The sequence below is a fragment of the Salvia miltiorrhiza genome, chromosome 3, assembly GCF_028751815.1.
Source record: "Salvia miltiorrhiza cultivar Shanhuang (shh) chromosome 3, IMPLAD_Smil_shh, whole genome shotgun sequence".
In the NCBI taxonomy this organism is placed as follows: Eukaryota; Viridiplantae; Streptophyta; class Magnoliopsida; order Lamiales; family Lamiaceae; genus Salvia; species Salvia miltiorrhiza.
The window spans coordinates 49,443,623-49,467,136 of NC_080389.1; the positions used below are offsets into that span (position 1 = coordinate 49,443,623).

General features: G+C 38.9%; 2 protein-coding genes and 1 non-coding gene across 3 annotated transcripts in view; 1 reads left to right on the forward strand and 2 right to left on the reverse strand.

Moving 5' to 3' along the window:
- LOC131016333 (uncharacterized) overlaps positions 1–23,514 on the reverse strand; it is a 609,307-nt gene that overhangs the window by 531,037 nt on the left and 54,756 nt on the right. The gene's annotated exons all lie outside the window — the stretch shown is intronic.
- Positions 3,462–3,533, reverse strand: TRNAE-UUC (transfer RNA glutamic acid (anticodon UUC)). Its single transcript has one exon. It is a non-coding gene; the product is annotated as a tRNA-Glu (tRNA).
- On the forward strand, positions 3,618–7,693 carry LOC131016309 (pentatricopeptide repeat-containing protein At3g63370, chloroplastic). The gene is made up of 2 exons (XM_057944984.1): positions 3,618–6,595; positions 7,230–7,693. Exon 1 carries the CDS (start codon positions 3,637–3,639, stop codon positions 6,403–6,405), a length of 2,769 nt encoding a protein of 922 aa, XP_057800967.1. The 5' UTR covers positions 3,618–3,636; the 3' UTR covers positions 6,406–6,595; positions 7,230–7,693.

Consider the following 23,514-nt stretch of genomic DNA (forward strand, 5'->3'; position numbering starts at 1 on the left):
GGCCAAGGATCGTCTCTTGGATTATCTTAATTCACCATACATCACTTAAACCTAGCATGTTCCTATTAATTTAAGTGCTGCACCTTGAAGTTAGAATTACTTATTTGTGAATTGAACGCAGAGGCTGTTGACGATTGAATCAAAAGACTCCAGTTCTGACCCAATTCGTCTCTAAACAGGTCAGCCAACTTCAACGCTCTGTTTGACCCCTCAAACGACCTCCAATCGTATTTTTCGCAGAAATACGACTTCTTAGTCTTCGAAAGAGCTTTCCGTGGCAGCCTGTTTCACTTCAATCGGATCTGACTCTAGCTCAGATCTTCTGAACTGTATCCCGTTCAGTTCCCAACGTTGGATGGACAACGAACTATGAGAACTCCCAGAGAATTCGACCCCTACAGTTGGCGTTTCCTTATTGCTCTGCTCTCTAAAACCCTAATTTTTGTGTGTCTTATTCTGAGAGCAGATATCTGTATTTAAAGACAAAACACAGACCTAGGGCCTTAATAACTGTAGTAGGAGACTCCTACTGGGCTCAGGAGACTTTGTGCCAGTCCAGGGATCAGATATAAGAAATAAAGATGGGCCTCAAATGAATTAATTTTTATGATCAGCCCAAATAACAATTAATTCATAAATATTAATTCAATATTGATTTACCCCTTTATTACCGATGATGAGTCGAGCTTGTATTTAGACTTATTAGACCTCCATATTTAAAATATCCGACATCTATTAATTAATTAAAGCTCTGATAATTTATATTAATTAATCTCTTTGTAATCCTCAAGTAGTACCACTCAACCCTTATTATTGCGTCTAAACTTAATCAACCTGCATGGTTTAACGCAATAAACCTTTTGAGCTCCTTAAGGGGATGTCATTATCCTATACCGGATACGAGTACTAATACAGATAACCAAATATCATATATTTACCGCTATCACCCAAGATACAGAGTACTCAAGTTAATATATAACTCTCACCCATAGTAAATCAAAGTGATACACGAATCAACATATATATTTAAAACCTTATTAGTATTAAGATCTTATTAAGTCACCGAGATCTTGATCCTTCACATATGTCAGATAGAAGAATACATCTCATTGTGATTCTATCAATACGTTATGATGTACCAGTATAGACAAGTAGTCAAGACAAACTCCTTCCATCTATACTGCAGCCTAAACCAACGACTCGTCCTAGAGTCATCTCGGCTGTGGTCAGTTTATATCTCTTAAGGTTATTCCAATTATATGGTCTTCTGTGATCTACAACACACCATATAATCTACTTATATAGAGACTAGGAGTGTAAATGAGCCGAGTCGAGTCGAGTATTACTATGCTCAGACTCGAACTCGGCTATATTGATGAAGCTCGAGCTCGAGCTCGACTCAGCCGAGCTTGATTTTTTTGAGCTCGAGCTCGACTCGATGCCATATTCGTGAGCTCGAGCTTGACTCGGTTCAACTCGATTATGGAGTCATACTCGAGTTTGAGCTCGAGTTCGAGCTCATTTAAGCTCGGTGAGCTCGAGCTCATTTAAACTCGGTGAGCTCGAGCTCGTTTAAGCTCGTCCGATTAATGCTTCAACAGATACTAGGAACAATTTCCCCATCAGTATTTTGTTGTACACAATCAGAGACTCTAAGCAACTCTCTCCATCACATTTATTGATATAGGAACAGCACCAAGACCAACAACAAGAAACATAAACCAGATAATGATATACACTACAAGAATGTCATTTCTAGACACAACCAAAATTTAGAAAACAGAAAGGAAAGAGCTGTAGCGGCGTCACTGCTACTATATCACCGGGCTGGGAAAGGGCAGTCAGAGCCCAGTGGTGGCAGATGATGCTGCTATCGCGCACGCCGGGCTGGGAAAAGGAGAGCCAAAGGCGGCGGCTCCGTGCTGCACTGTTGCTGCTATTACACTCGCCGGAAGGACGAGCCGCTGTCGCGCCGCGGAGCCCGGTGGTGGCAGATGATGCTGCTGTCGCGCGCGCACCGGGCTGGGAAAAGGAGAGCCAAAGGCGACTGCTCTGTGCTGCACTGTTGCTGCTGTTAGGCTTGCCGGAAGGACGAGCCGCCTTCGCGCCAAGTGTCGGGGTGCGCGTCAGCGGTCGCCGGTCGCCAGTCAGCTGAGAGAGAAATGGGAGATTGGGGGCGGCTGCTGTTCTGAGATAGGACTTAGGGTTTTGTTCAATTATTGTGTAATTTAAATTCAGTAATTGTGTTACAATGGGCTTAGGGTTTGGGGATTGGGCCATCTTTGTGGATCTGAAATATATTTAATTTTGGGCCTACAAATAATATATTATATATATAATTGTTTGAGCTCGATTAGGCTCGCGAGTCTAACGAGTCGAGTATCACGAAACTCGAACTCTGGCTCAGTACCTACTCGAGTAGCTCGAGCTCGACTCGACTAACATCGAGTCAATTTCGAGCCGATCCCGAGTAGCTCGCGAGCTAGCTCGACTCACTTATACCGTAAATAGAGACAAAGGACACACATATGCAATTATGAACAATTCAGATAGGAGATTAGATAGTGAACTTAGGAATCATTGTATACAAGCATAAAAGTTCTTGCTTTCAGTATACAAATCCAACACATACATGCATAATTATGAATAAATAAATAATTCATATACATAATTAAATAAATCTGTATAATATTTTAAATTATAGACTTAAGATATACACCCTCTGTCCCGCGAAGCTTGAGCAGTATTAATTTTCGGGTTGTCCCACAAAACTTGAGCACTTTTGTTATATGGCAAAAGTTTTTCCCTTTAAATTATAAAAATTATAATTTAAAAATATTTAAATTTAAAATAATTATAATTAAAAAATTATGTAAACTTTTTTGAAATAAAAATAATGACATCTACTTATTTTTGTCACTAACAAATGAACTTAAAATGAAGAAAGAATATGATGTTCAACATTAAAGAGCGAATAAAAATTAAATTTGACACTTTAAACGATCATAACTTATTCTTTACAATTTTTTTTTTAAATAGTTTTCACATCGAATTAAAGATCTTCTCATAATTTTTAATTTAACATTCATATTGAATAATTTTTCATGAATCGAAGTTAACGATTTTTTGAAAAGAATTAAAATAGAAATAAAAAAAGAATTTGGAGGGAAAAGTGAGAAGAGAGAAAGTTTAGAGATAAAAAAAAAACTAAAATTTTATATAGATTGGATTAAATTATTACCAATTTTGAGAAACATATATGTGTATCTGAATTAAAAATGAAGTTGTATCTGAATTACTAACTTTTATTTTGTGAGTTTCCAAATAAGTTCGTGGGGCTCTTGAGTTGGTCATTGGTTACACCAACCCATTGTGTTAATTAATGGAGATGTAGGATATTTTTTGGATAAATTAGCAATTAAATAATAATAAAAAAATTACTTCAGAAAAAAACAAAAAAGTTCCGTTGCCGGGAATCGAACCCGGGTCTCCTGGGTGAAAGCCAGATATCCTAACCGCTGGACGACAACGGATTGTTGAATACCAAATCATAATTTAAATAAATACTTATTGATTAAGAATAATTTATAGTACTACTATATATTTAGCATCTCCCGTGCATGAAAGCAGAGCATAATGTCGACGTTAATCCAACACATCAACTTGAGCTCTGCTTCAATCTCCACACCACCTCCCATCCTCACCACATTCCCACTTCTCAAACCCACCAATTTGCGCCAATCCCTTTTCTCATTCACCCATAAATTAATTCTTAGCCCCCCAAACAAGTCTTTGGACGAAGCTTATGCGTCCGTTCTTGATCATTGCGCCGCCCAGAAATCGTTATGGCATGGAAAACAGATTCACGCCCACATAATAAAGCGTCACAATGTGCATGATTTCATGTTCTTGGCTACCAAGCTTGTGTTACTGTATGGAAAATGCGGGTCCTTGTTGGACGCAGAAGAGTTGTTCGATGAAATGCCTGAAAGAAGTATTTTTGCTTACAATGCCCTGCTTGGTGCTTATGTTTCACACGGGGAGACTAGGAGAGCTATTCAATTTTATGCGGATATGCGGTTTTTGGATGTTCCTGTAGATGCACATACCTGTAGTTCCGTGTTGAAGGCCTGTGCTGGAGAAAGAGATACGCGTTGCGGGAGAGAGATTCATGGCTACATGATAAAGTTAGGGTTTCTTTGTAATGATATTGCTGTGAATTCACTTGTTAGTGTCTATGCCAGGTGCGATGATGTAGGGGCGGTGAAGCTGTTGTTTGATCAGAGGAGTGGGAAAGGAGATGTGGTATTATGGAATTTAATGATTTCTACTTATGGTTTGATTGTTTTTGGGGAAATGCTGAGTGCTGCTGTCACGCCCACCACATACACTTTTGTTGCAGCTCTTCAGGCCTGCAAAGAGCTCTCATCAGGGGTGCAGATTCATGCTGTTGTCTTCAAGTATGGTCTTTGTTGGGATAGATACGTCGCGAATGCTTTAGTAGTCATGTATTCAGAATGCAGTAGAATAGATGAGGCTGAAAGAGTTTTCATCAACATTGATAATAGGGATAGTGTTTCTTGGAATTCCATGTTAGCTGCTTATGTGCAAAATGGCCTTTATGATGAATCACTTGATTTATTCCGTGAAATAACAAGGGATGGGCGAACACCTGACCGGGTTTCAGTTATTACTGCTCTTTCAGCCTGTGGAAGATCAGGAAAGCTGTTGAGCGGAATGGAAGTTCACACCTTTGCTTTGAAAAATGGATTGGACTTGGATCTTCAAGTGGGAAGCACGATCACAGACATGTATGCAAAGTGTTCCAAGACAAGATTTATGGACTCTGCTTTCCGTAGGATTCCCCAAAAAGATTTTATTTCCTGGACAACAATCATTTCTGGCTATGTACAGAATAATGGCCACATGAAGGCCTTGGATTCCCTACGGGAAGTGCTGAATGAAGGCATTTATATTGATAAAATGATGATTGAAAGTGTTCTCATTGCTTGCCGTGAGTTGAAAAGTATTTCAGTAGTGAAAGAGATCCATGGCTACATAGTGAGGAGAGAATTATCTGATATTGTAGTGCAGAACACTATTGTGGATGCATATGGAGAGTGTGGAGAAGTGGATTACGCAAGAAATATCTTCGAACTGATTGAAATGAAAAATGTTGTATCTTGGACAAGCATGGTTGATTGTTATGTCCGTAATGGACTTGCAAATGAGGCACTCAAAATTTCTCATCGCATGGTTAGACAAGGTGTTGAGTTAGACTCTATTGCAGTTTTGAGTATTCTCTCAGCTGTTACCAGTTTATCAACATTGAGGAAGGGTAAGGAACTTCATGGGTTTCTGGTTAGGAGGTGCTTGCATTTGGAGAAATCCATTGCGAGCTCACTTGTAGATATGTATGGGAGCTGCGGTGCTGTAGATAACGCACATAAATTATTCGATTGTGCAAAAAGTAGAGATTTAGTGTTGTGGACGAGTCTGATTAATGGATATGGAATGCATGGTCAGGGCAAAATGGCTATTAAATTATTTAGAAAGATGGAGGCTGAGAACGTGCATCCTGATCATATCACGTTTCTAGCAATTCTATATGCTTGCAGTCATTCTGCGTTGGTTGATGAAGGCCGAAGATTTTTCAATACTATGAGTTGCCAATATGGCTTGGAACCATGGCCTCAACACTACGCTTGTTTGGTTGATCTCCTTGGACGAGCAAACCATTTACAAGAGGCGCTTGAACTTGTCGAAACCATGAAAATGGAGCCAACAGCTGCTGTCTGGTGCGCCCTTCTTGGTGCTTGCAGAATTCATTCTAACATGGAAGTAGGAGAAATCGCTGCAATAAAGCTTCTTGAAATGGACCCCAAAAATCCGGGAAATTACGTGCTTATTTCCAACATGTTTGCAGCAGCAGAGAGATGGGAAGATGTTGAAGAAGTGAGAATGAGAATGAGACTTAAGGGACTTAAAAAAGACCCTGGTTGTAGCTGGGTGGAGATTGGAGATAGGTTGCATACGTTTATCACGAGGGACAGATCTCACCCTAGGTCTGATGAGATCTACGACAAACTCACTCAGATCACTGAGAAATTAGAGAGGGATGCAGGTTATAAAGCACAAACTAGTTATGCATTGCATAATGTGGAGGAGGTGGAGAAAGTAAGGATGCTTCATGGCCACAGTGAACGACTTGCTCTAGCATATGGCCTGCTTACAACTCCCCAGAGAACACCGCTCAGGATCACAAAGAACTTAAGAGTGTGTGGCGATTGCCATGCTTTCACAAAGCTCGTCTCCAAGCATTTCGAACGAGAAATAGTTGTGAGAGATGCCAACAGATTCCATCACTTTAAAGACGGTTATTGCTCCTGCAGAGATTTCTGGTGATGGTTGAACTCTTTGGCAATGGCAATGATATTAGTGGCTTCTGTTCTTGCTCTCGAATCTCATGATATTTGCAGGGGATCTAAAACTTGGTTGCCATCACTCTGCCATAATGAGAACCCAAGATGAGCACTTGAGAAGCTACTGGCATTGATCGGGACATCGATTTTGGATCGGAGGATTTCATTTTCAGGTACATATAGACTAAATATAGACTAATTACACAAAAAGTTATTGTTTTAAGTTTTCAGTATATATAGATTAAAGTGTTCTTTCTTCTGTTTTGCTAATACCAACTCTACCATCTTCCATTTTTATCTCTTATGTTCTTGAAATGCCATCAGCATTGCATAAATTCTCTAACTCTAGTCTTGTAGCAGTTATTGCTCTTGTTGCCAATCTACTCTTTTCTTCCCTGCAAGAATCGAGTTATGAGTTTCAGAAATAAAAAAAACATGTTTGTTTGATAATATTATATAATATTGATAAAGTATATATAGGATTGAAAAAGTAGTTATCATATTAGAGAATTGGAAAGAGTTTGAAAACGACTGCAAACAACTTGAGTTATTCTTTTGCCTCTGCCGCAGTTCATAAGGTTCTGAAAGAGATGGACATTATTGTCAATACAAGCTCTGTTTCCTTATTATTATTATTATTATTATTATTATTATTATTATTATTATCATCATCATCATCATCATCATCATCATCATCATCATCATCATCATCATCATCATCATCATCATCATCATCATCATCATCATCATTATTATTATTATTATTATTATTATTATTATTAAGGTTAATGAAAGTCATTTTTCCAGGTCACCAGCCTACATTTGATAATTCTTCTCAACAGGGCCGCATGAGATCAATTTTCACATTATTTTATGTTCCAATCATTTATCACTTACTTATTTATTTTAGTTTTTTTTTTTCAATTTCGATTTCTAGTATTTCGATTTAATATTATGATTAACTTAGGGTTATATCCAATATGATTCATTCCTAAAACAGCTAAAATTCAGAATGAATTTTGCAGTATGGGTTGTATTATTCAGGCTGTATAACCCTTGTTACCAATATAAACGAATGCCTATAGCTGTAGTTGCGTGAGATTTTGTTTATCTCAGACTGAGCCTTATAATTTGCAAGTAATCTCTACAAGATAGAACTTACAGTTATGCTATTTTTTTATCACCACCATGTTAACAGCCAAACTCAAGGTTTATCCTAGATTCATGCACATCTCCTCCATTTCAGCTAGCAAAAACACTTTCATTAATCTAACTTCGGGGGGTGTATTCGTTGTGGATTTTCACAGACTTTAAAAAGTTCATTGAATTTAAATTCCATGGAATTTACACAGATTCCAGACTACTTTCAAAGAATTCGTGGTTGGATTTCACCCCGATTTTCACTGATTTTCGAAGACTTTACAGGATAATTTTGGAATTGAATTCCATGAAACCAGCGCCCGCTCACACCCAGCGCCCGCTAGAAAAGACCCAGCGCCCGCGGAGTCCCAGCACCCGCTGGAAACCCAGCGACCGCTGAGTTCCAGCGAGCGCTGGGAATAACACAAAACTATACGTTAGAAATGAAGTTCCAGCGAGCGCTGGTATAATACTTTGGCTACCTCAGTGCTGCTTGTTTCTACAAATTGGATTTCATTGTCAGCAACAGCAGCTTTTACAAATTCTCCATAATTAGGTAGAATATATTTTCTATGAAAGTTTGCACCAATTAGATCAATCACACATTCACTTAAGTAATCGAAGTGATGTTCACAAAGGATTGCTGAGCTGCCTGGGCCCAGCGACTGCGGCAACCCAGCGGCCGCTGGGAACCCAACGCCCGCTCACACCCAGTGCTCGCTGGCTTCTTGGCCGCGGGCGTTGGAATTCAACGCTCGCTTAAAACTTCATGGATTTTAATTCTCGTGGTTCTTGGCCGGATTTCGTCATGTGTATTTTTTGGAGGAAATCCATAAAAGTCATTCCAGATTTTAAGTCAATGGAATAACGAATACACCTAAATTTGTATGGATTTTAAAAAGTCTTGAACGAATACACCCAGATTTATATGGACTTTTAAAAGTCTTGAACGAATACACCCAGATTTCTGCAGACTTTTAAAAGTCTTGAACGAATACACCCAGACTTTTAAAATCCATAGAAATCCATCAAATTCCACAACGAATACACCCCCTTTCATCTCAACATTTATATTTAATCCATTTGTCACATCATTTTACAACTTCTTGGTTATTTCATATATGCCTATGTCGATGTTTGACAAATGGCCGGTCACAAGCTAGAACTCGTGATCTTTGGCAGCAAGCTCAAAATCTCTTTACGTGGTTGGCTTAATTCTATCTTTATAAGTTAAAAACATTGTAAAAAGAAGAAAAAAATGGGCTTCTGGAAAAATAATGTTACTCATCATTGTAAAGATATTTTCCTAGCTTGTCATTCCTATCTTGTATCAAATGTTGTATAATTAGATTTGCATATGCCAAATAGTAACTACTTTCTTGAATGCTTGAATTCCTCTTTCTTCAATTTAGTACTCCTACTTAAATAGTCCTACTTAATGTATTTTTAACAGGGCCGCATGAGATCAATTTTCACATTATTTTATGTTCCAATCATTTATCACTTACTTATTTATTTTTAGATAGTCCTACTTAATGTATTTTTTAATGACTCCTAATAAGTAGCTCAATTGATGTCTCTCCTGCTACTGAGTTATTACCTCTTGCATCTGCAACGTCTGGAGCCTATAGGTGTTTTATTCACTCTGTCACAGTGTGTGTTGTGTGTGAGAAAAATGTGCTCAAACTTAGCTGGCAATGCCAATAAATTAAATGAGGCATGCTGCTGCAGCTGCAGCAGAAGCAGAAACACAGGCATAAATGTCATTGATGAGGCAATTACTACTGTAGAGTTTGTTGTTTGCTGATTCTTGGTGGGGGGTTGCCCTTTTCCTCCTCATTTGAGAGGACAGATATTTTTTATGTTATTGTTATTATTGTAAGCATACCAAGACAAAAAATTCAAAAGAAGAAAAAAAAAAGTTGATTTAAAAAAAAGTCTACTTTCCTATCCTCTTTCTGCTTCATCTTCAATTCTTCATCAGTCTTATCATTTTCATTTTGTGTGTAGGTTTATTAGCCTTTGGACCACTCTACCTGTATACCACTGCTGCTATAGGCTTGCTATTTGCTACACTGCAATCTATCCTTTTTGTTAATTTAAGTGTTTAGGAACAGTCCAACTAATCAATCAAGATTCTCCTAATTCATAATTAAGCACAAAATAAACCACCAAAAAAATGAAAAACAGAAATTGTTTACTCAGTTTGTTATTTTGTGTGGCTATGTTTTCTCACAATCCAACGCAACCGGTTGTAGAATAGGGCAAAAATTTTAAATAGAAAAAAAGATAAAATATTAACTTCTACACCAATCAATTGTGTTTGCATTCTGCGGACCAACCTATTACACAATCAAATAAAAAAGTGCCATTTGACATTTTATAATTAAAAAATATGATAATAAATAATAAAAAAAGAAAAACTATTTAGATTGTAGTGGATTATTGATAAAGTATAAAAGTTGTAGAATTTAAATAAATTATAGTTTCTAGATGTGGAAGAAAAAAAATTAAAAGATTAAATTATTGAGGTCATTGATATATAGTCGCACTTAATATTCTTGAACCTTTTGTTAATTAAACACAACTTAATTACATTTATATTTCCTAGTATTTAATTGAGAAGTGGTGACAAATCAGTCTAGGCCTAGGGCTATATGTACATAAGACTGCAGCTATGAATATAGGATTTTAAGACTATGGCTGAAATATTTTGTCATGTATCATTTACATCCATGTTATTCTTTTGCTTTAAACAGTTGTTATACAAGTGTCATTGCCCAACTCTTATGATTATCTCTGCCCCCTTCTCCTATTTCTACAACCTGACAAATTTCTTCTCTCTCTCTCTCTCTCTCTTTTCTTTGTTTTTTAGTTTCCTATCTTCTTGTTTGTAAATAATGATCTATACTAGCTAGTCCCTTTATGCTTTATTTTCAAATATTTCTCCTTTTTTCATTGACCAAGTTTTGTAAAACACTTTCTGCTCTGCAAAAACTTGCCTGTTTCCGGGATTTATATCTAGTAAAGTAGCAAAATTTGTACTAATTGCGTATAGTATTTTTTAAAATTAAATTTTATTAGTTGTCACTCTCGCATTAGTTTTCAAACTGATGTTTAGAATTCTGAAAAAACCAGACATCATATAGACTATATATATTAATGTAGTAAATAAATAAAAATGATTTCTATGTTTTCTTTAAGAGCATTTGTAATGGGGCTAGCAGAGCGTTTGCGCGCCCGACTCGCGCGAACCCCTCATCAGCGTATTCTACACACCCCAATCAAAAAATGATGGCCATAAAATGAAAAAAAATCGTCAAAATTATGGGCAATAGGAGATGGGGCTCGCTACTGCAGATCCAGTGACCCGGACGGATGGGGCCCACTTGCAAGCCTGGAAGCTTGGCTCGTGGATGTGAATACTCAAAGTTAATTATTCAACGAGATTGGAAAAGAGACCAAAATTTCCTTTAATGATTAATAAATTAAATTAGTCCCGATCAAAAAAAAAAAAAATAAAAAAAAAAAAAAATTAAATTAGTATTTGTCTTTCATTATATATTATTTAGAATTTTCCGAGTGAATAAATACAAATTTCGGAGCTTCAACAGTTATGGGGAGTAGCCTCGGATTGGCAGCTGATCCCCTTGGGAAATGGTTTTTATACTCTTCGTTTCACTACGGCTGCGGATAAATCTATAGCAAAAGGGAAGATTATTTGGGAACTCTCGAAGGGAGACTTTCGGTTACGGGAGTGGTCTCGGAATTTTGATCCTTTCAAGGAAAACTCTCCCTTGGCTAACGTTTGGGTTCGCATCCACTTTCTTCCGATCGAGTACTGGAATCCGCAAGTTATTTCTGGTATTGCTCGTTTCTTGGGTCATCCTTTGAAGATTCATGGAGCTTCAGCTGGAAGAGATTTTGGGCAATTCGCTAGAGTTCTCGTTGAAATAGATATGTCGCTCCCTTTACCTAATACTTTACTTATTGATATGGACGACTTTTCTTTTCATGTTGAGTTCGTTTTCGAAAATCTTCCACTTTTTTGTGGTCGTTGCAAGATCACGGGACACTCTCCCGACAAGTGCCATAAGATTAAAGCAACGGTGTTGAGTGAGGTTAATGGTGAGGGTGCGGTGTTGCCGAAGTGATGTCGCTAGTGATGATGAAGTCACGGCTGAAGCTGTTGCTTTTATGGATAAATTTGATCGTTTATTTCAGCCTAAGTCTTAGGCATTTCTATTTTGTTTTGTCAAGTTTGTGTTGGACATATTTTGTTGGGCTTGGGTCTTTGCTGACTTTGGGCCCTTGCATGGGCTTTAGGGTTTAGATTTTGTGTATATATTCGGTTTTTGTCGTCACTTTCAGCAGCTAATTTGGGAATGAAAATTCAGAAATTGAGTGGCCTCTCAATTCACCAGCAATTCTAAGCTTTCGCTACGTCAGTTGGTATCTAGAGACCAGTACGATTCTTCGCGATGCCACCCCGTCGTCAACCACAGAACCAGGCAGATGCTCGTCGTGACGCCGACATTGCCCTGTTGAATCGACAGGTTGAAGCCCTTACGGCGGGCTTCGAAGACCTACGGGTTGCTGTTTCCAACGCGTGGCCTGGCCCGCAGCACCATGCCGCACCAGAGCATCCTCGTCGCGCCGGTGGCCACCATCGGCATCGGCCTCACCCACCAGTTGAGGAAACTGACCTCGATTCGGACACTATGTCTGCTACCCTCTCCGACGTCAATCCTTTCGCTCCTGAGCACACTTTTCATGGGGACGACAGTAGGCGGTGGGAATCGGGATTCAAGCTCGATCTCCCGGAGTTTACAGGTAGCCTCGACCCGTCGGACTTTTTGGACTGGATCAATGCCGTGGATGAGTTATTGGTGTTCAAGGCTGTCCCCGATCATCGTCGTGTGGCACTTGTGGCAACCCGATTTCGTGGGCGCGCGTCGTCCTGGTGGCATCAGTTGAAGGTCACCCGTCAACGGCAGGGTAAACCTCGTATCACGTCTTGGTCGAAATTCCGCAAACATCTTGAGCGTGAATTTCTTCCTTTTAATTATGAGAATACGCTATATCAACGCCTACACACTCTTCGTCAGAATTCTCGTTCGGTTGATGCTTATACCGAAGAATTCTATCAGCTATTGTCTCGTTTGGATATTCGTGATTCTCCTGCTCAATTGGTGTCTCGATATATTAGTGGGTTGAAGTTATCATATCAGGATACTTTGAATCTCTTTGCTCCCGTTTCTGTCGCAGATGCACACCAGCGCGCTGTTCTCTTAGAAACTCAAGCAAGTCGACGTCCTGCTAATGTCTCTACTTCCTCGCAGCAGCGTGCCCCTGCTCCCTCAGCGAGCTCTGCCACAGCCACGACACCACGTCCGCCGGCTGTTGTCGGTCCCACTTCTGATCGTTGCTTTACTTGTGGTGAAACCGGACATCGCCGCGCTGCCTGTCCTCGCAACCGCAGCCAACACGCACTCCTTACGGAAGACGTGCAGCATGATTATGATGGCCCACCGCATTTTGATGTGGAGCCTGTGGTACCATTGGTCGAAGAACACGTCACTGGTGATAGTGGCCCCCTACTCATGCTTCGTCGTTCTTATCTCGCTCCTCGAGCCGACGATCTGGACCCACAACGCTCACACATATTTGCTTCTACTTGCACAATCAATGGTAAAGTTTGTCGTTTTATTATTGACTCTGGCTCTTGTGAAAATGTGGTGGCAGCAACTGCTGTGGCTAAGCTTAATTTGCCTACTGAACCACATCCTTCTCCTTATACTCTTGCTTGGATTCAACGTGGCAATTCTGTTACCGTGGACCGTCGTGCTTTAATTCATTTCTCTGTGGGTTCTCGTTACAAAGACTCCGTATGGTGTGACATTGTTCCCATGGATGCGTGTCACTTGTTGTTAGGCCGACCATGGCAATTTGATCGATCGGTGTCCCATGATGGCCGTCTTAACACGTATACTTTTATATTTGATGGTGTCAAGATAGTGCTTCATTCTTCGTTGCCGAGTTCTCCATCACCAGGCTCTTCAGTGTTCCTCATTTCTCGCGCGGACTTATGGCGCGAGCTCTCTGCAGCACCTTATGCTCTCTTTCTCGTGGGGATTGAACGTCCTAATCAAGCCACATCGTCCTCTCCTGAGCTTGCTCGTCTCTTGCAGGAATTTTCTGATGTCTTTCCGGACGAGTTGCCTTCTGGTTTGCCCCCACTCCGTGACATCCAACATCACATTGACTTGATCCCAGGAGCTTCTCTACCGAATCGGCCTCATTATCGCATGAGCCCTACGGAACATGCCGAGCTCCGCAGCCAAGTAGAGGAACTTCTTCAGCGAGGTAGTGTTCGCGAAAGTTTAAGCCCTTGCGCTGTCCCGGCATTGCTCATTCCAAAAAAAGATTCTACATGGCGCATGTGTGTCGATAGTCGCGCGATAAACAAAATTACGGTTCGTTATCGTTTTCCGATTCCACGCCTAGATGATTTGCTTGACCAACTTAGTGGTGCAGCCATTTTTAGCAAGTTGGATCTCCGTAGTGGCTACCACCAGATACGTATCCGGCCTGGTGACGAATGGAAAACAGCGTTTAAAACTCGGGAAGGCCTTTTTGAGTGGCTCGTCATGCCGTTCGGTTTATCTAACGCGCCGAGCACCTTTATGCGGATAATGAACCAGGCACTCCGTTCCCTTATTGGTGTGTGTGTCGTCGTTTATTTCGACGACATTCTTATCTATAGCCGCTCGTGGGAGGCTCACTACGATCACCTCCGAGCAGTGTTGCTTATTTTGCGCTCTGAGAAGTTTTATGCTTCACCTCAAAAGTGTATCTTCTGCGTCGACGTTGTGCTATTTCTTGGTTATGTGATTTCTTCTCAAGGAATTCGGGTCGATGAGTCTAAGGTCGCTGCCATTCGCGATTGGCCGTCCCCTTCAACTATCACAGAGGCTCGAAGTTTTCATGGCTTAGCCTCTTTTTATCGACGTTTCATTGCTCACTTTAGCTCTATTATGGCTCCAATTACTGATTGCATAGGCCAAAAACCTTTTGTTTGGACGCCGGGGGCGGAAGCTGCCTTTAACGTTATCAAGCACCGCTTGACCGAAGCCCCGGTTCTTCTTCTGCCAGATTTTGATCAGCCATTTGAGCTATCTTGTGATGCTTCCAAAGCAGGAATTGGGGCTGTCCTTAGCCAAGCCGCACGTCCTGTGGCTTTCTTTAGTGAAAAGTTATCTGGAGCCCGCTCTCGCTACAGCACATACGATGTGGAATTTTATGCTGTGGTTCGGGCTGTCCGACATTGGAGGCATTATTTGTTTCAACGTGAATTTGTCCTCTTTTCTGATCACGAGGCGTTGCGTCATCTCGCCACTCAAGATAATTTATCTGCTCGCCATGCATCATGGGTTGCATTTCTACAACAATTTACCTTTGTGCTCAAGCATCGATCCGGAGCGTCTAATCGAGTAGCGGATGCACTCAGTCGCCGTTCTCTCGTCCTCACAGATTTGCGTGTTATGGTTCCTGGTGTTGAACTGTTGCCCGAATTATATCCCACAGATAGCTTCTTTGGACCGATACTTCTTCGTGTCCATGCTGGAGAGGCAACAGATTTCATTGTTGTTGATGGATTCTTGTTCAAAGGGACTCGGTTGTGTATTCCCGATGGCAGCCTTCGCTTCAAACTAGTGGCAGATTTACACAATGCAGGTCATGTTGGCCGTGATCGCTCTATTGAGCTTGTGCAACGCTCTTATTTTTGGCCTTCTCTTCGCCGTGATGTCACTCGTTTTGTCGAGCGTTGTCGAGTTTGTCAAGTCTCTAAAGGGACAGCTTCTAACGCCGGCCTTTATAGGCCTTTACCTGTTCCGTCTGCGCCTTGGCTAGCCATTAGCATGGACTTCGTGTTAGGCCTCCCACGAACTCAACGTGGCCACGACTCCATATTTGTGGTGGTGGACCGTTTTTCCAAAATGGCACATTTTATTCCATGTCGCAAATCCTCTGATGCTCTTCATGTCGCTCAATTATTTTTTCGCGAGATTTATCGCTTACATGGATTCCCATCGTCTATTGTTTCTGATCGCGACACTCGTTTCCTGAGTTTCTTTTGGCGTAGTCTTTGGCGCATGGCTCACACTCGTTTGGATTTCAGTAGCGCTTATCATCCCCAAACTGATGGACAGACGGAGGTTGTCAACCGCTCCTTAGGCAATCTATTGCGTTGCCTTGTTGGTGAACATGTGCGTTCGTGGGATTCTCAGCTTCCTCAGGCTGAATTCGCTCATAACTCTGCTGTCAATCGCAGTACAGGCTTATCTCCTTTTCAAGTTGTCTATGCTGTTCTTCCTCGAGGTCCAACGGATTTACTCTCTCTCCCTTCTCCTGTCCGCGCCGAAGGTCGTGCGGTGGATCTTATTCAGAATCTGCGTCGTACACATGAAGCTACCCGTGCCCAGTTAGTTGCTGCTAATGCTAAATACAAGAGTGCTGCTGATCGTCGTCGCCGCCATGTTGACTTTGAGGTGGGTGATTTTGTTTGGGCAGTGCTCACCAAAGATCGTTATCCCGCACATGAATATAACAAGTTGGCGGCTCGTAAAATTGGCCCCGTGGAAATTGTTGAGAAGTTGAACCCAAATGCTTATCGTTTGAAGCTTCCCCCTCATCTCCGCACTTCCGATGTGTTTAATGTCAAACACCTCGTGCCTTTTCACGGTGATAACTCGGCTGATTCTGATGGTGGTTCCTCGTCGAGGTCGACTCGCTTTTTGGTGGGGGAGAATGATGTCGCTAGTGATGATGAAGTCACGGCTGAAGCTGTTGCTTTTATGGATAAATTTGATCGTTTATTTCAGCCTAAGTCTTAGGCATTTCTATTTTGTTTTGTCAAGTTTGTGTTGGACATATTTTGTTGGGCTTGGGTCTTTGCTGACTTTGGGCCCTTGCATGGGCTTTAGGGTTTAGATTTTGTGTATATATTCGGTTTTTGTCGTCACTTTCAGCAGCTAATTTGGGAATGAAAATTCAGAAATTGAGTGGCCTCTCAATTCGCCAGCAATTCTAAGCTTTCGCTACGTCACGAAGCCGCCACCAATTATTCAACCATGTCTGCAGACTAAGCCGTCTGCTTTGCTGCCAAGGTCGACTCACGAGTGGCACCAGGTTGTTCCTAGCAGCAAGGTGGCGGGCAAGGTTGCTGTTACTGTGGACAAGGATGCTGCTATTGGGCGTGAGTTGGACATCAACTCTTTTGGCCCTCTAGCGGAGGACAGTTCAATCATGGATGGAAGGGAGGCAGCCTATCATTGTGATTTGTTGGGTCATAGAGAGGTTGCAGCTAGTCAGGGAGATCCGAAAGATCTTCAGGTCGCTAATGTCCAACAATCTAGCGGTGCAGATGCGGACACTGATAGTTCTGTGGATGAGGAATTGAAGGCTGATGATGCTGAAATTATTAATAAGGCAGCGGAGCATCCGTTGGAGGTTCATGTGGCTGTTGATTCGGTGACTGAGGTGGCTGGTGGAGTGGTCGATCAGATAACTGAGGCTGGTAAGGGAGAGGAGGTTGCCCAGACTAATGTGGCAGCTGATTTGGTTTCACAGGACGACAAGGATTCGCCCACTGCGTCGGAAGATTTTGCTTGTCGTCTTAGTAGGTTAGAAGAACAAGTTAGTCAAGGCATGCAACTGCTCGTTGCGATGCCTAAGCGACGGGGCCGTCCCCCGAAGGGGATGGAGCGTCCGCGTGTAACTCAAACTCAGGAAGATAATATAAAAAGTCGCCTCAGGAATGCGGAGGAAATGGGTTATAAGCCGAGGGCCTTTGTTGTTGATCATAGCAAAAGTCCTAGTATGAGGGTTATGGATAATATCGCTAACAGTCGTTGGTCTGATGAAATGGAGTTGCACGATCTTCACACAAACATGGATTTTCCTTATTATTAGATGTTTGTGCGTTTAGCGTGTTGAAGCTTTTTTAGCGTTTTGTGTTTCGTTCTCTTTCTCTCTTTTTTACGAGCTCTTTTGAGAGTCTCGGACCCCTAGTCTGCGTCTTTGTGCTTTCACGGGTTTCTTTTTCTTTTTCTTTTTTCTTTCTTTTTATATAAAACCGCAATTTAATAATAATCTTGCACTACTCACTACGCTATTAACAACGAAAATTCCCTTCGTAAACTTCAATAATTATGTCGTTAAATTATTTATCGACAGATTGACGACGGAAAATAGGTATTGCTATATTAATTGTAGAAAAAATAACGGATCATCGGCAGGTATATCCCATCGTTAAATCGTAGGTTACCCAAGTCACCAAATTTTGGTGAAGAGGTTTACAACGGGAAACTATTCGTTGAGAAATTATCTTTTTTTTATGTATTTTCTTTTCCTTAATTAATCTGTCGAAAATTTATTCATTTATTTATTAATTTTTTTAACTGTATAAACCTGTTGTATCAATAAAATTACCAATTTAAACATCAATTCAAACATACTAATAATAATTAAATATTCAAATTCAAACTACAAATAAGCATCCAAATTCATATCACAGGCTTAAATTAAACTAAGAATTTGAATTCAAACTCTAATGACAAACATAAATTCAAAATACAAGTTGCATCAACGATTAAGACCCCTCCATGTTTGTGCCATCCACTCCATCATTATACGCTTCAAATAATTGATGGTGCCATTTTGCTCCAGCAATCGGGTTTTGAGGTTGTCGCCTATAGCAACCTGCGCATCTAATGTAGCCTTATGTGCCTCGACCTCTTCAAGAGAAACAGCAGGAACAGTCTGAGACATGCTGCTAGTGGACTGAGTACTGGATCCACTAGATATCATCTGTGACATCATGTCCATCCCGACTACACCCCCTTTGAGTCGCTCGTCACCACCTTCTTAAAGATGTGATGTACCTCTTCTGGAGTCGTATCTCTGACCTGAGTGGTCTGAATCTCCTAGATGCGGCGTTGTATCTCCATCTATAATTGATGAAATTGAGGTTTAATATAAAAAAATAAAAAGAAAAAGTAGCATCCCTTGAAAGCACAAAGAGCAGACTAAGGGCCCGAAACTCAAAAGAGGATCGAAAAACGAAAAAAGAGAAACAAAGGCATCAAATCAGTACCTAAAATCTGGATAATCATCCATTTTCGACCAACTACCATGAGCAATATTATCCATTACACGCATACAAGGGCTATTGCTAAGATCAACTACAAATTCCCTCGGCTTGTAGCCTAGTTCACTTGCATTCCTGAGTCGACTTTTAATGCTACCTTTCGGAGCTTCCTGCACCGGCTTCTTTTTCGAACCTTTTGGGCAGCCAGGCCCTCGCTTCTCGGAGAGCATTTACATCCCCTGACTAACCTGTTCTTCTAACCGTGTAAGGCGACTAGCAATATCCTCCGACTGCATATTTGGAGAAGTAACAATCTCCATCTATAATTGAAAACATACTATATTCGTGAGCTAATGACAAATTGTAGAATAATTATACTCTATAATTACCGTATGAACCTCAAAACGTGGGCCACTGTATTTCCCTTCCTTCAAGTGCATGCGTAAAAATGTATCATATGTTACAATCCATGAGAATGTTCTTCTTCCGGGCATATAATGAAAGCTTAAGATGTTAACAACATAAGATTAATTCAATTTATTATAATGAAGTATATTGAAAGTCGGAATAAATTTATTTAACTCACCAGATGCTCGGCGTGGTCGATGGCACTGCACAATCCTCTGTGATGTATGGCGAGTTCTGTATTGGGACCACCAGGCTCATAACTACGTTTCTGGTTGGCCTGCTCGGATCTGAGCTTAACTTCAGGAGTATTCCAATATGTTTTTAAAGCCTCTGCAATATGTTCATTGATATTTGCACATTCTCGACGGGCTAATGACGAGAATTAAAAAATATAATGTTTTAAAAATTTAATAATCAACGACAACTTCCAGAAGGATTAACGGCCGGCTTGAGTTGTCGTCGTTAATCCGTCATTAGACGTGCCTTTTTCTCGATAGGTCTTGTCCCGTCGTTAATTTCTGTCGTTAGTGATTAGTTACTATATAGTCTAGGGTATTGTTATGCGAAGAATATTTTTTAATAGTATGAAATAGTTAGATTAATACTTTTACATCTCAAGTCAACAACATCTTGGCTTTAACCGTGAAACAAGAAAAAAAATCACATGTGAGATTTATCACTCGATGAAAAAAGACATACTATATGTTTGATATATGTCAATAAATGAATTGATTTGTTTATCCTGTGCTCTGCTCTTTCACAAACAAGAAGTGTCATATTACAGTTGACCAAAACCCTACCTTTGCCTTCTTTTTTTATTATTCTGATGATTAGCAAAGCATCCCCCACCCCCCTGCACCTGTTGTATCTATCTATCTATCTATATAATAGTGTGTGTGTGTGTGTGTGGGAAAGTTATGAACCAAACCTATAGAGAGAGCTATGCAGTGAAGCATATAGGTTGTTAGCTGTAAATATTTCCTTTAATTATATCTTTCTTAGCTGCCCACATGACTATGCCTTAAATTTACTGTTAAGAAATGTGAGTTTGTCTTCTTCATCATTTCTCCTCCTATAAATATCTATTCCTATTCCTACCTCTCTCAACAATTAAACACAAATTCTCTCTCTCTTTCTCTCTTATATGCTCGCAGCTGCTTCTTGATTTGATGAATTATCTAGGAAAGGAATAAGTGAAGCTGCCAGCATGATCTACGTCGGGATAGTTTGTTTCTTCTTCGTTTTCTTGTAGAAAGAAGATGAAACTGTTTCTATAAAAGAAATGAAAAATGAGCCCGAACTAGGTCATGCTCTGACAGCATCACTCCTTCCTCTCCGGAGACATATATACATACACAGATATTCTTGTTATCTTGTGTCTGTACCTCTAACTATATTCTTTTTACTTCTTATAGCATACTATTTTTACACCTCTGTCTGTCTCTCTCTCTCCCATATAGTCACGCTAGATTCTTGCTTTTTTTAATTTATCAATTTGGACCCATTTTAATTATACGATCATGATTTCAGCTAATATATGCGTGTTTTGATGATAGTACTGCTTAATTTCCTCTTATTCAGGTGAAGGGCTTTGAGTGATCATGCGGATGCTGATAAGGATGAGAGAGAGAGAGAGAGAGAGAGAGAGAGACACTGAGTTTCACAACTCATTAATCTTGATTCTATGTAGCAATTCTTGTCAAAAAAAAAAAAGATTCTATGTAGCAATTAATATTTTATTTTTAGTTGTATAAACAAAAAAAATACATATAATATATTTTTATAATTTCCTGGCTTTTAAATGCATATAACTATTGTAGGTCATTGCATATAACCACTGCATGCATTGTGAAATATTTTTATCATCACATGAAAAAGAATAAATGTAGATCAAAGATTCTAGCTAGAGTATGCAATTTTGTTTTTTGGATGTTAATAGTAGTATCAAAGATTCAGTAAATAGCAACATTCCTCTCGGAGAAAAGAAAATATAAATGAAGGAGAATACACAAAACGTACAGTAACAGGAATGGATGAAGAGATAGAAAAAATAATGAATAGCTGCAGTTGAAAACTACCTAGTCAATGTACAATGTTTTGTTGAGAGATGGATATTTCAGGAAATTTGATTGTAGTACGAATATGAATTAATTGACGACGCACGTTCTATTTAGTTACATTCAAATACTTTTGCGCATGCATGATAGGTCACCATCTCAAATTTATGGTATATGTATATATATGCGCACACATATGACATCGTTCCATGTCCAAATTGATTTTAACTTCGACTTTTGTGAAAACAAAGTCCCATATGTTATTTTTATTAAATATTTCAAGTTAAAGGGAATATGAACAAATTAAATTTTGTTTTTTATGTAATTTTCAAAATTAACTATCTCAATAACAATTTATAAAGTTTAGAATAAAAATTAATGTATATATATAAAAAAAACAATGCTAACAAGAGCTAAACGTGATTGGTGCTCACATAAGGTATGTAACATAATATTAGGGTTGCGCTAAAATAAGACTGAATATTATACTATAAAATAAGACTCAATCTCAACTTTTGATCTTAATTGAATTAACGGCCAGATCTTTTTTTTAAATGGGTTAGCCGAATTGTTAGGAGGCTAATAATGTAATTGCCTTCCTTTAATTAATATGGATCCCACGAATCATGGGATCACGTTTCCCATATCTTTATGCTTTACCGGTAATCAAGATTTCATTCATTTTTTTTTTTTTTTTTTTTTCTTTTCTTTCTGAATTAGTAACATATTTTGCACAATTCTTTAGTTCAATTTTATGCTATTTTTTATTATTTTTATTGATTGATTATAAGTGCACGAGTGTATACGAAATAATGCATGCAAAATGGTGAAGTGTTCATACCCAAATATAGGGTTGTTAATACCAATTTTATATTTTCATCATTCGAATTTTTTTATTGTTTTTGTTTGTTAATGTTGTATAGTTTGAACTCATGCTTCACCGCTAATCAGTTTTTGATATTTGTTAGTATTTTTTAACTTCGTATAAATCTTGATTGTATTCGTTTTGAATTAGTAACATTTATTGCACAATTATTTATATCAATTTCCTGTTATGTTTTGTTATTTTTATTGGTTGTTTTTAAGTGAATGAGTGTATACGAAATAATTCATGTAAAACTATGAAGTGTTCATACCCAAATACATTAAGAGATGGGCTGACACGAACTCTACTAATCATACAACTTCTGCAGCTGCCAAGGAACGTATGTTTCAGACGTTCTGCGGATCCAATAAATTTCTACTGCACGAATTTTTATACTGTATACTCATGAATTTTTCTCTACTTATGCATGAATATTAATTTTCGAAGCAATTTATGTAACACCCCAATTTTCATAAACTTTTCAATATAAAATCTTTGAAAAACTAATAGATAAAATAAAATTTCTTGAATTATAAAAGTTTAAGCCAATTTAAATTCAACTCAAACTTCTATAGAATTACTAAATCTCTAGCCATTCTCGACTTCCATGGCCGCCTCAACTCCAGAACTGCAAAACTGAAAAGATAAGGGGTGAGCATATATATTGAAAATATACTCAGTGAGGAACATAACAAATATCCACATACGTCACATACGTAACCAAATCACATTATCATACTTGCAAACATACGCCAAGAGACCGGAGCCCCTTGACAAACATAATCATAGTTTGAGTCGATGGCTTAAGTCCCATGACCAAACACATACATAGATCAATGGCTTAGGTCCCATGATCAACTTATCAATATAGATCAATGGCTTAGAGAATTATTCATAAGTATAAAAATTATATTCTATGTATATCTCATAGGATAAAGAATAAAGATGATAAAAGAGTTCTAGTTCTAATAATAATAATAATAATAATAATAATAATAATAATAATAATAATAATAATAATAATAATAATAATAATAATAGTCTAGATAAAATAAATAAATGGTGCATATCTATCTGTTTCATGTAATTATAAAAATAAATAAACTATAAAGAAAATACTAATAATTCAACTTATATAATAAATCTGAATATTTGGGATGTTACAATTTATGTTTGCACAATTTTTAACATATTTAAATGTATAGTCGTGAATGTTTTCCCAACTACGCATGAATATTTTCATTTTTATTAAATTTTTAGAAAGCAAACGGATTAATGTATAAAGTAGAAAAATTCATGTATAAATTTATACAGATTAATGAATCTTCACTCTATTGATAATACCGAGAAGTAATGATTGGAAATCTTAATTTTCCTTTTTAATTGTTGCTTCACAATCAGAACTACCATATAGAATATTTAGGGAATCAAATTGATATGGGCAATTGTACCCTTAGTCACATATCCGTA